The sequence below is a fragment of the Marmota marmota genome, unplaced genomic scaffold, assembly GCF_001458135.2.
Source record: "Marmota marmota marmota unplaced genomic scaffold, marMar, whole genome shotgun sequence".
NCBI classification, from domain to species: domain Eukaryota; kingdom Metazoa; phylum Chordata; class Mammalia; order Rodentia; family Sciuridae; genus Marmota; species Marmota marmota.
Window position 1 is genome coordinate 5,230,569 of NW_026000221.1, and position 13,540 is coordinate 5,244,108.

Sequence of the window (13,540 nt, forward strand, 5' to 3'; positions counted from 1 at the left end):
AAGAGATCTAAAAATGGCATGAATCATTTATTCATACAAACAAAAATTGAAAAACCAAGTCCATCTCTCTGTCTCTCTCTCTCTCTCTCTCTCTCTCTCTCTCTCTCATACACACACACACACACACACACACATTATTTTAACGAAATAAAACACTGAATTTCAGAAGCAGAGAAAGCAATGGACTAAGTGAGATCTATTTTGAAAATGAATTTAGTCATGTCAGGAAACAGGTTTTAAAATGGTGATAAAATTGTACACAAGACAAGCCTGTTTAAGAAATGCATCAGAGTCAGTGAAAAAAAAAATTTCAAAACTTAAATAGGAGCGACACAGTACTAACTGACAAAGCAGCCTGATAACCTAGAAGCCCTCTACTTGCTCCAAATATTTATATTTCTGAGGAAATACATGTTTAGTTTAGGAGTAGGAAAGCAAGTGCTTACATCTTAAATTTTCAGGAGCCAATACCTGGTTTAATTATTAGCAGAGTTCCTTGGCCAAACTACCACTTCCAAGAAAGGCAGTACCCTGATATACTACACGCACTTCTTCTTCTTCTTTTTTTTTTTTTGGTACTGGAGATTTAACACTGGGGCACTTTACCACTAAGCCACATTCCCAGCCCTTTTTATTTTTGAGGCTGGGTCTCACTAAGTTGTTTAGGGCCTCACTAGAATTTGTGCTCCTCCTGTATCAGCCTCCAAACTGCTGGGATTACAGGCATGTTCCACCACGCCTGGATACACCCACTTCTTTGCAATCCCATGGCCTGGCCCACTGACTGACACATAAACATTACTGAATGAAAACAATGGTGGGTAAATTCGTATATAGGCAACATCTTGCTCTTAAATATAATTTGGCTGGATTTTGGAAATGTGAAGACAGAGTTGGCTTGAATGCCAATCATTTCACCTCTCTATAGCAGAGCGTCAATATAACACTAATGATACTTTCTCAAATATTTTAGATATAATGTCCTGCACTTTCTTAGTTCACACATTATATAAATAGCTTTAGAATATTGAACTGCTCCAATTTTCTAAAGCTAAATTTTTAATTAAAAGAAAAAGCTTAGGCATGAAATGATATTTCATCATATACTCATGGTTCAACAATCATTTTGCTCTATTTTAGGGAAATAACCTCCCAACAATAAAACTGTAAAGGAATGAAAACAGAACCAAGAAGGTTAAGCAATTTCCATTTTAACTGAAATTTGAAAACACAGATCTATTTTTAATTTGAGGTTTAGAAATGAAACTAAAATATATATTTTCTACAGTCAAGTTTAATAACCAAAGTTTCTTTGTAAAATTAAAAAAAAATAGGAAAATAATTTTTAAAACAGGAAAAGCTTTATTCTCTGGGTCATATCATTTTAAGAAGCCTGGGCCCTATTTTCTCATCTTGGGTTTTACAACCTGAAGCAACTAGTTCTCTGCTCTTACTAATTTGAGGGAAAAGAGCTGTCAGGAAGTAAATGAAAACCTAACTCAGAGCCAACCTTCTGGATTTGAGAAGAACTACACCAGGAAAGTGCACAGGCCACATCAGGAACCGCCCTAGGAGGGCACTGTCATGTGATCAACACAAGGAAACATCTTCTCAGCTAGAAACACCTCAGTTACAAGAAGATGCTGCCTCTCATTCCTGAACTTGCCTCTGGAAAAACAAATGTCCCCCTTTCTTCTGAAGTTCAAAAGGCTTCCTAAATGCAAAGTCCAGGTTAAGTACTAAAGAGCAATGTTCCTCAAAGTTCATCAAGCATGTGACTCATCAGAAAGCTTGTTTAAATGCAGTGTTTGATTCACAAGGACTAGGATGATACCAAAATTTGTATTTCTAGCAAGTTCCCAGATCATTTGGATGCTGCTGATTTGCAGACAATCTTAGTGCACAACTGTGCCTTCCCAGACTTTACCATTAGTGGTAAAAACATGTAAATAAACATGTAACCATTCTAGTGTAACTTCAAATTATCCCTGATGTTTCCTATCTAATATGATTATAATAAATTTTCATTTGATGACTTACATATTAACTATATTGGAACAAATAATTATATAAAATTATTACAGAAAAAGATACAACAGATAAATCTGTTATGGACAGTTTCACTTTAAAACAACAAGGGAGAGAGAAAAAGAGTCAGGAAGTTAATCATAAGAAAACAAAAACCATACATTACAATTTCCTGATTAAAAAAGTGAAAAATGTTTCAGTAAATAAAGAGAAAATCTTTATTTATTTAAGGGATACCCTTAGTCCCTCCCATCCAATTATTCAATTAAAATTTCTTGGATGAAGTTGACATTAACCTGAGATGTTCATTTTATATCCATTCCTACCTCCCGTTTTAAGCAATTGGTTGACATAAGGATTTCCTATTTCTTCCATAAATATTTATTGAGCATCAACTGCATGTTAGGCACTGGTCTGAGCCCAGAGGACAGAGAGTAAGTGAATGGGGGACACAAACAATAAACACTTAAAAAATTAATGGGTGATTGTTTTGTAAACATTTCCAGTTACTATTTACTTGTGATAGAAGATGCAGGACCAGCTTCCAAGACAGCCCACAATGGTTCTTGCAATGGTCCTAGTGTTCATGCCCTTGAATAGGCCCATTTCCAGCTAAACAGTGCTGGCTTGCAAACAACATTGCATAAATGATGGTGCATGGCTTCTGAAGCTAGGCCACCAGAGACTCTGTAGGTCTGCCTGGCTCTGTTGGATCCCTTGCCCTGGAGGAATCCAGCTGCTCTGTTCTTGACAAAAATCATGCAGCCCTATGAAGAGATCCACATGAGAAGGAACTGTGGCTTCCTGCCCTCGACCAGCAGTCACTCTGGAAGCAGATTCTTCAGCCCTCTGATAATGCCATCCTTGCTGACAGCAATCTTGTGAGAAACCCAAAGCCAGAACCACCCAGTCAAACCACTCCTGGGTTCCTGATCCACAGAAACTGTATGAGGCAATAAATGTGTGTTGCATCAAGCCACTAAGATTGGGGTAATTTGTTGAGTGAGAACAGATAACTAATACAGAAGAGAGGGTGGGAACACATCTACTTAACCAGTGTGGTCGGAAAGGCTTCTCTGAGGAGACATTTAAGGTGTGTCTGGGTAAAATGGAGCCAGCTCTGGGGTTTATAAGGTGGTGGCAGAACTGGGTGGATGAACTGCATTCCTGAATAAAGGATCCAAGTAACAGTGTGGCCAGAGCAGTGCTAAAGGAGTGGGGAAGATGAGATCACAGAGGTGGTCTTGGCCCTATCTGGTAGGGCCTCTTATAAAGACTTCAAATGATATTCTTAACACACTGCAATGCTTTGATGAGTCTTTAACAGAAAACTAAAGTGATCCTTGCTGCTTAAAAACCTCACTTGGGCCGGGTGCGGTGGCACACGCCTGTAATCCCAAGGCTCCACAGGCTGAGGCAGCAGGATAGCTAGTTCAAAGCCAGAATCAGAAACCAGGTGTGGCCTTAAGCAACTCAGTGAGATCCTATCTCAAACTTTAAAAAAAGTGTGTGTGTGTGTGGGGGGGGAATGCTGGAGATAAGGCTCAGAAGTTGAACCTCCTGGGTTTAATCCCGGGACCCCCCAAGATAAATAAAACCTCTCTTGGGCTGCAGCCTGGGGAGAACACCAATGCTCCGGCTGCTGTGTACTCTCCAGTTACTCTGAGGCTAAGAGAAGAATGACCAGGAAAGTTGAAAGTATTAGGAATTACACAAATGCATAATTACTATTAATATTGCTGTTGCTATTATTTTAGACCCAGGCCTGGTATGGCCTCTGCACTGTTATAGGGGAAGAAACATAGAGAGAGAAAAAGAGCAACAGGGATCTCTGCTGGCTTCTGTAAAAGTGTGGAGCCCTTCCCAAGGCAGTCTCTGAACCTCACTAAACCTAATTCCAAACACAGAAGAAAAAGTTATGTACTTGCTAAGCCCAAGATGTTATACGGTACAAGCACACACTCAAGAACAAATATTTACCTTTTGGTTTAGGTGTGGTTTTTTAAAAACAAAATTCCCATTTTTTTTTTTTTTTTTTGCAGATAGTGTTCATTGTGGAAAACGGCTCACTTATTATGAACATAATGTGCATTGCAGAAAAATAAATGTTCAAAAGAGATGAAACTAAAAATTAACAACGATCCCACTTATTCAAACGATCCCACTTGTTTCTATGTTGGTGAATATCCTTCTAGTGTTCCTATGCCTAAATGTGATATATGCTGGTTAAAACAGATTTTTTAAAAAGGTTTTTCTTGCCAGGTGCCGTGGTGCAACTCAGGAGGCTGAGATAGAAGGATTGCAAGTTTGAGGCCAGCCTCTGCAATATAGTGAGGCACTCAGCAACTTATTGAGAACCTGTTTCAAAATAAAAAGCGGTGGGGATGTAGCTCAGTGATAAGGCACCCCTGGGTTCAATCCCTAGTACTGGGGGGGGGGTTTCTTTTCTTCCTCTATTAAAAACCCATAAATGCTGATTTTAGGTAATTTGAAGATATAGAAAATATAAAGAAAAATTAACTTGTATCAATGGCATCAAATCCTTTTCCTTAGAAAAGTAAAATAAAAGTTTAAAATTTGAGGATTGTTCACTATGAGGAGGGTTTGTTAACTTGATTAATTAATTTATTTTAGTTAATTTACATTTTTGCAGTGCTGGGCATTGAACTCTACACATGGAACATGGAGCTTTGTGCATGCCAGACAAGTGCTTTACCAGTGAGCATCAACCCTTACCCTGCTGGGCACTTCATATACCAAGAAAATTAATTCAGGGAGGTAGGAAAGAAAGGTGTGTTGTGATAATAGTGGGAGAAAATTCCCTTCTCACCACAAATCCTAATAGACAACAGCCCTCTGAAATATATTTTAGGGTTAGTATTTAAAGAGATAGAGAAAATTTTAGAAATTTACACAATAAGAATGCTCAAACTAGGGGCTAGGGCTATAGCTCAGTGGTAGAGTGCCTGCCTTGCATGTGTGAGGCACTGGGTTCGATCCTCAGCACCACATGGAAATAAATAAAGATATTGTTTCCATCTACAACTAAAAAAAAAAAATTAAAAAAAAAGAATGCTCAAACTAGCTAGGTGCAGTGGCACATGCATGTAATCCCAGCAGCTCAGAAGGTTGAGACAGGAGGATAGCGAGTTCAAAGCCAGCCTCAGCAACATCGAGGTGCTAAGCAACTCAGTGAGACCCTTCCTCTAAATAAGCTGGAGATGTGACTGGGTGCCCGTGAGTTCAATCCCGGGTACAAAACAACAACAACAACAAAAAAGAATGCTTAAATTAAAAACAAACTAAACACAAAAAAACCTATCTGGAAAAGTGTATTAAATTCTAGGTGTTTTCATCTTAGGTTTTTCTTAATATTTCTACTGATCATGAAATAAAGACATCATGGACATCAGCTGTTCCTTTTCTCATGTGACTCTCTAGACTTCCCTGCTAAATCCTCTGCTGCTCTTAGGCAATCACCCAGAATCATAAGCAGTGTGGGCCCAGAGAAAGTAATCTCAGTGATAATCCTGAATATTTTATTGAACAACTGAAATTAATTTACTTAATGGAAAGCATTACAGAACATGGTGCCATTCCAATTGAGGTTCAATTCATTTGAAGGCAGACTTTCAAGAAAGTTAAATCTGTTATTTTGCTTATAAAAGGAGTCATTCCACAGTTGACTCTCTAAGGAATTTAAAACCATTGATCCGCAGCCAATGCTGATATGATTTTACTTCTCTGATACTAAAGTTACCTTTTTGGATTCAATGGAAATCATTTTTAGCCAACAAGGTCTACCAGAGACAGGATCTTAATGCACCTGGACTCTGGAAAACTGAGTGGGGAATTTAGCCCCCAGAGTAAAAGGTAACATGAGATGTACTGGAGGTGGGGGAGAGAATGGGGAGGAGTGAGCAAATACATGAATTAGGGCTTCATTTATACTTTTGGCTGCAAATTAGATGTTTTGTCTAGATTAAACCCATTAGCAGGTGCAAGTAGGAAAAAATGTATTTGAATGTGGTATGGTTTGAATTTCTCACATCTAAATCTGAATCAAGTTAAGAATAATATGGGGCACACCAAAAACCCCAAATAGAACCAGTGCTGTCTGGTTAAAAGTGATTTGTTTCCACAGTAAAGGGAAAGTTAAGACACATAATAGGAAACCACTATATATTATTTATGTATAGTTTGGGTGATAAGTACATTTGTGCTGCTATAACAAAATATCTAAGACCAGGTAATATAAAGAACAGAAATTTAGAGGCTGGGGTTGTGGCTCAGTGGTAGAGTGCTTACTTCATACACGTGAGGCACTGAGTTCAATTCTCAGCCTTTCATAAAAATGAAATAAATGTATTGTGTTCACCTACAGCTAAAAAAATATTTTAAAGAAGAACAGAAATTCATTTCTCACAGTTCTGGAGGCTTGGCAGTCCAAGATCAAGGTGCTAAGGTCTTCCAAGATGGCACCTTGTTGCTGTATCCTCTGGAGAATGCCAACTGCAGTGTCCTCACATGGCAGAAGGGATGGAATGTCAAAAGGGCCTCAGCTAGTTCCCTCCAGCTCTTTTACTATAAATACCCTCATGACTGAATCACTTCCCCTAGAACCCTATCTCTCAATACCACCACAAAGGAGAATACATTTCAACATGAATTTTGGAGCAGGCATATTCAAGCCATATTGTTTAATATGGTGCTACATTAAGTTTATGATAAATTGTCCATAGTTCTCACAACAGTGTATGGACTCAGTTATTTTCAACATTCTTTTTATCTTGATGATTTCCTGTGTTAATGTATCCCTTCAAGTATTATGTTAAACAAAAGTTATTTTATATTACACATAAAATGTCTGAATTGGAGTGCATTATATCCGTCTGTTTAGAGTAACGATTCTGTAAATGGTTCCTCACTTCAGAATTCTGTCAGGAAGGACTGTACGTATAAGGAAATGAACATTTTAGTCCCACAGACTTTCTCTTAAGAAGAGTCTTGTTTCCTCGAAAGGAACACTTCCATTAACCACGTGGAATTTTGTAAGATGCTAAGGCCATGTTCCTAAATCACAGGAGGCTCCTGAATCAAAGCACATAATATTAGGAAAGGAACCTGCTCCCTGTTGGGAAGGAAGACACAGGGAAGGTGAGTGAGCAAGGGCCCTGCTGGGGAGAAGAGCATAAAGGCAGAGGTGTCCAGAGGGCAGAAGTGTCCAACAGGGACTATGAGGTATCTTGCTTAAAAATAAGGGCGGGGGATTCCATGTGATATCCATCTCCTTCTCCGCATCCTCATTGCTTAATAAAATCCATATTGCTCACTCATTCTTTTGTGATTCTATCTTCCTCACTGAGTTTCAAATCTGTGTTGCAATGAGGCAAAAAACAAATGAAATGAGCAGGAACTGAATCTGAAGGACAAAGGGGCAGGGGATTTGGATTATTCAAATAATCATAATTAGGGCTGGGGTTGTGGCTCAGTGGTAGAGCGCTCGCCTAGCACGTGGGTTTGATCCTCAGCGCCACATAAAAATAAATAAATAAAATAAAGGTATTGTGTCCAACTATAACTAAAAAATAAGTATTTGAAAATAACAATCATAACTAGTTCTCGGTATGAAATTTATTCTGACGTCTATAAACATGGAATAAAACCTAACAACAAATGACTGTTCTTCTCAATATAAGAAGAATTGATGCCATAATCCGTAAATCTATTGATCCTTTTCTGCTGTGTACCTGGCAATGTTTACTTCTTGAGCTTGTTTGGATGGCAGTCTTACAAACAAGCAGGGTCTTACCCTCTCCTGGGAGGAAGGAATGGTACGGTCAATGGTGGCTTATGGAGCGCTAGGCTTGAAGAGTGCCTGGCTGTCAGAGAATTAAATGAGATGATATCGGCAAGGCCCTTCTGGCAATTACCTGAATGTACTAAACAAGCAATGAATGTGGCCAGTTATTCTCAGGAATAATAGTAGGACACATAAGTCCTTTCTGCTTTTGTTTCTGGTGAAAGGTTCAGCTGATCCATGGCGTGAGACTATTTCTTCAAAGACACAAGGGAGTCGGGATTGGGGAAGAATTACTCCTCTGTCCCTGGACAATCTCCTGGGAACCTGAGGTGGTGTTCTTTCTTGTTACTAGCTCTTTTTCCTCTCCACTTTTAAGTCTAGCTGAAGAAAGCTCCAGTATTCCTGGCAATTAGATTGAGATCTCTGGGTTCCAAAGGATCTTTGATAGATGCCTCTAACTGCATCAAGGCAGCAGGTGTAAATTGACAGGTGTATTTATCTCAGCATTTAATGCTAATCCCTCCTGTCTTCTAAGGACAAATAACTACACAACCATGTCACAAAGTCCCAACATAAATCCATGAAGGGTTTTAATTACTCTCTACTGACAATCAGAGAAATGAAAACCGTGTATATGTGTGTGTGTGTGTGTGTGTGTGTCAGAGAGAGAGATATGATACCACCAGGCTGTCCACAGAAAGATCAGGGCATCATTTCTGTCCCTATAACGGAGTAAGGCAGGAACCCACATCCTGTTGGAGTTCAGCCTGTTGGAGAGAGCAGAGCATCATCTATAGGGGGGTTAGAAGAAGGGACAGTTTCTCCCATGGCTCTGCCTGCAGCATCCTCCATTCCCTTGGATGCAAACAAATGAGTGACTACAAGCTCAAGCCGTGGAGTCAGATTAACCTAGGTTTACACCTTATCTCATCTACTACATCCTCACTGTTTAATCCCAGAGGACCTCTCTAATCCTTGATTTTCTCATCGGTAAGTGGGGATCATAACTATAAGTACAACACAAGGTTGTTGTGAAGTTTGAGCACGGTCATCTATGTTTATCTTCCACAATATGAACACAGTATGTAGCATATAATAGCAGTCAATACACATTAGCAATCTCAAGAGAAATATAGGAGTCCCCAGCCCCTGTGTGATAAAACACAGGCAGCTACAGGTTCCAGGTGTCCCTCCTCCCACCCAGGTCTATGGTTGGGTGAGTCCAAAGAAGAGCATCTCATCTCCTTGCCTGAGCCCAAGAGTGACACAGCGAACAAACACCTTCACACACACACACACACACACACACACACCTGCTGTAGATTTCAAATTTTTTAATTTTGATTTTCAAAATTCAAAAGCAAATCCCTTCAACATCATTCTCTATATAACTTTTATTATAAAACCAGGGACCCACACAATCCAGTTTCAGGGGGTTATTCCTTTCAAAGAAACAATCCAATAACCAAATGTGATTAAAAAATAAATCAGACCCTTTATTTAGGATCCTCATATTCTATCAAAGGCAGACTCCCAAATAATCCCCTGACATTCTTCTCAATGGCCCTTTGCTTTCCTCTTGAAATCCATTGCTAGTCTTCTGCACTGGAACTTCTCTCTTCTCTACCCTACACTCTGCAAAACACATAGCCTAGTGACTTTACCCTCGCTTTCCACTCCCTTCCCCAGCCAGTTCCTTTGGTATAAGAGATCAGCTTATCTCTCTTCCAGCAACCAGGACTCTCTCCTACTTACAAGAGGGCATGAGAGTAAAACTGAGTGAGCTCAAACACTTCTCTTTAGTAAGAAGGAAGCAGCCTTGCAGACTGGTGCAAGCACATAGGAAATAAAAGAAAAGCCCCTGCACCTTTCTTCTCCTTCCTTCATTCATTCATTCTTTCTTTCTTTTATATTTAGTTTTTATTTTTTGTAGCTGTACAGCATGCCTTCATTTTGTTTATTTTTATGAAGTGCCAAGAATCAAACTTTGTACCTAACACATGCAAGGCAAAGTGCTCTGCCACTGAGCTACAGCCCCAGTCCTTCTCCTTCATTCTTGATCCACTACTATTATCAAATACAAAGACAGAAAACCTTACTACCCTAAATTAGGACTGTATGTATCCTATCGCCCTTTTGCCTATTCTTAAAAAAAAAAGTGTTATTAAAATGTTAACAAGGACTCTACTGTTAAAGCCCCATTGAGATAAGTCACTGGAAGGAGGGTGGAGAAGAAATGACAAGGAATGATAGGGTGCTCAGACAGCTCATCTGTTTTTATAAAACATTTCCGACAGAAGTAGCATTTGCATTGTGTGGAGGAGACTCCTCTTCCCCTCGCCTACACAAAAGTAAAGGCAGAGAGATGCTGAGAAAGTGGTAAGTTGTCAGGTATCTACATATGGGACCACTGCCCTCTAGTGTGTGCTTAAAATTCTTCAAAATACTATTCTTAGAGATCTTACCCCCCAAATAGTAGAGAACAGAAAAAACATGAACCTATATTGAACTATCCAACAGAATGATTTTTTTAAAATAATTCAACTTAATAAAACAGTGCTATCTGATGACTTCCTACTACCTCACGAACTGTTGGTGGTTGTACTCTTTATAAGACCCTAAGAAGTGGATGCCTTGTTTCAGTTCAACAGATTGCCAAAAGGCAAGAAATATGAGAAGTATTTCACAGCCAAGGTGGCATAGGTACCACCGGCCAATCAGAATGCCAAAGATCACCCAGCAGTGATACTACCTCCCTCCAGTGGATGCTGAATCATGGGGAAGTTGAGGGTTCCTGGGAGAAAGCCCAGGTCCAGAAAGAGTAGGGAACCTGGTACAGTTGAACATCAACTCTTCCACAGGGATTAGAGGAGATAACAACAACCCAGTACTGTCCAGCACGAAAGAGTCCAACAGCGAGGATCCTAAGGAGGACACAGGGCTCCCAAATTTCCTCCCAGTAGATGTTCTTCCTTTTGCTAATGACCAGGGACTTCCCCTTAGTCCAAGGTGGAGGTGCGGTGGTATCAGTTGTGGGCATCAGGAAACCTACCCTCAAGTCTTGGTCCTCCTACTTCCTCCCAACAACATTAGACAGATTTTTTACTTGGGCCTCCATATCCCTGTTTTCCAAATGGATGGGTTGACAGGTGTTTTTCAAGGACTCTTTCTTTCATCTGTAGGCAGAAATTATCATCTGTTTTCATGATCTGGGTTTCTGTGTTCTACATACCAAATTATTCCATATAATGTTTAATGCCAATACCACTAACCTTGAAACAAGTGATTAGTAAATATCTTAAAATCTTCTTGAGAGATCTCTTTTCTTCAGAATTTTTTCTAGTTTCTGTTTTCAAATATCGCTTCAAATTTATCCACTTGTACAAGCATTCAAGATTTGTTACTGTTAATGAGATATGAAAATAGCAATAGCAACCATTATTGTTCATTGAGTACTTATTCTCACCAGGAATTGTATTAAGCACTTTGTATGCCTTATCTCATTTGATTCCTGTCACAGCCATATGAGGAAAATATTATCATTATCTCTCTTTTATGAAAATGAAGAATCTGAAAAAGGTCAAATGACTTGTCCAAACTCTTGACATAAACGCCCTCCTTGTGGGACTGGGGTTGTGGCTCAGTAGTAGAGCACTTGCCCAGCATGTGTGAGGCACTGGGTTTGATTCTCGGCATCCATGTAAATAAATGAAAAAAATAAAGTTCCATCAACATCAAAAAAAAAAAAAAAAGCCCTCCTTGTGAATCGCTAAAGTCCACATCCTTAGTTACTCTACTGGAGAACTTCATCCATGCCAAGTTCCTACCAGTTAGTGGAGAAATGTGAAAGACAAAATAACTTCATCCTTGCATAAAGTTAAATTCAGTTTTTCATTTACTCACTTATTTGGGGAGAGAGAGGGAGAAAACAGTAGGTACTACTTACTTTGGAGTTTGAAAGTCCTTTTTTTGATGAAATGATGGTGGTATTAGTTTAAAGATTGGAAACATGAAAAGTTGGCAAGGCTCAATCTTTTGAAATGCTACTGGTCCATGAAATCGCAACATCTGCGAGTATGAACATCATGTATGAACAGTGCCGCGCAGGTACCCTGTCCATTCCCAAGCCTCAAAGCACATGAAGGGTGTGGAGCTTGCCTTTTGTAGACTTTGTTAGGGATAGTTACTTATTGGGAAGGAGAGGCCTATGCTCCCTTCACAGTCTAACTTGGACACAAAAGCAAAAGAAGGGGATTTCCCTGGTGGCTCTGTAAGCTACTCACTCCTTCCACTTGTGACAGAGATATAGAAGACAGACGTTAAAAAGGAAAGAGGAAAAAAATCAGAGTAAGCTCAGATTCTGCTAAACAAGGACAAAGAACCTCTCTGGAAAAAAAAAGTAACTTAAGGCACAGATTCTGCACTGTGGGTTTTATATTAATAATAGCAATAACAATAACAGCACAAATTCTTTAAGTACATCTTTATGTCCACAAATGAATCGGAAAAGATTTTTGTCACATTTAAAGTCCTTTCCAAAAAGTTTTATAATTTCAATAGGATGTTAGAGCTTAATCTCTTTATGCCTGCAGAGTATTTTAGAGATTAAAAGCGCTTATGAAGATTTTAATAACTCAATATTTGTGGAGAATTAGAATACACAATAATAAATCATCTCTGTACGGTTTTGGAAATCTCTCAAATGGCCAATAAATATCCAAAGAAATAATTTTTCCTTACTTATGCTATTTTTTTTGACAACTGCTGTGTACTTCAATACTTTATAAAAGTGTGAATTAACTCTAAGTACATGTATGAAGACACGAATGGTGTGATTCTACTTTTTGTACAACCAGAGACATGAAAAATTGTGCTCTATATGTGTACTATGAATTGAAATGCCTTCCACTGTCATGTATAACAAATTAGAATAAATAAATAAATTTAAAATTTAAACAAAATGCTAGTTTTGCATTTACTTCCTCTTCTCTTTTACATTGACAAAGCCTTGACCTCAGGTGACTTGTTTGTAAAACCTGGCAGAGTTTGACACTGTTAGTTCCAAGTTTCTCCCAGTGATATAATGGATGTTTTGGGAGATAAGAAGTTTACAGGTCTTTATGTTTCATTCTATTCTTTCTGAGAAGTGCCAGCTTCAGGACCTAAATTAGAGACAGAGAGGGCCATGTCGTAGAAGGGAGGTGAGAGTGAAGAGGGAGAGGAAGAGATTAAAAACAAAGAACAAAAGGATGTAAGTCCTCAGTGAGAAATAAGACAGAGACAGAGTCAGGAGATTGATTGGGTCTGGCCTAATCCAAAGGTCACACCTGGGGATAACTTAGACTGAAACTATGAATGCTTGCTTCCTTTAACTACTATCTAGCGCTCTGTTTTCATCAGCCATAAACAAACAAAATGAGAGTGGAGGGTCACAGTTTTCCAAAAAAGGGAAAATATTACTTTTATATTAAAACAGAACCAATATTTTATCAAGATTTATTTAGTTCATTGAGGAACCCAACAGGATGATATAGTTGATTCAAAGACGGATAGAAGACACTGGTAAATATAGTCAGGGAAAAAAAGCAGATTGGTGCAGCCAATTTGGAAAGCAGTATGGAGATTTCTTGGAAAGCTGGGAATGGAGCCACCATTTGACCCAGCTATTCCCCTTCTTGGTCTATTCCCTAAAGACCTAAAAAGAGCATG

At 39.0% G+C, this 13,540-nt stretch overlaps 1 protein-coding gene across 3 annotated transcripts in view; it reads right to left on the reverse strand.

Moving 5' to 3' along the window:
- Nucleotides 1–13,540, reverse strand: part of Mcc (MCC regulator of WNT signaling pathway) — a 445,938-nt gene that overhangs the window by 283,109 nt on the left and 149,289 nt on the right. Inside the window, exon 1 of one of the 3 annotated variants that reach the window (XM_048791969.1) lies at nucleotides 11,104–11,295. The exons of the other annotated variants lie outside the window; for them this stretch is intronic. Coding sequence (XP_048647926.1) covers nucleotides 11,104–11,280 — 177 coding nt within the window. The 5' untranslated portion in view covers nucleotides 11,281–11,295. Of the gene's footprint in view, nucleotides 1–11,103; nucleotides 11,296–13,540 lie in introns of those variants that run through there. 3 annotated transcript variants of the gene reach the window in all.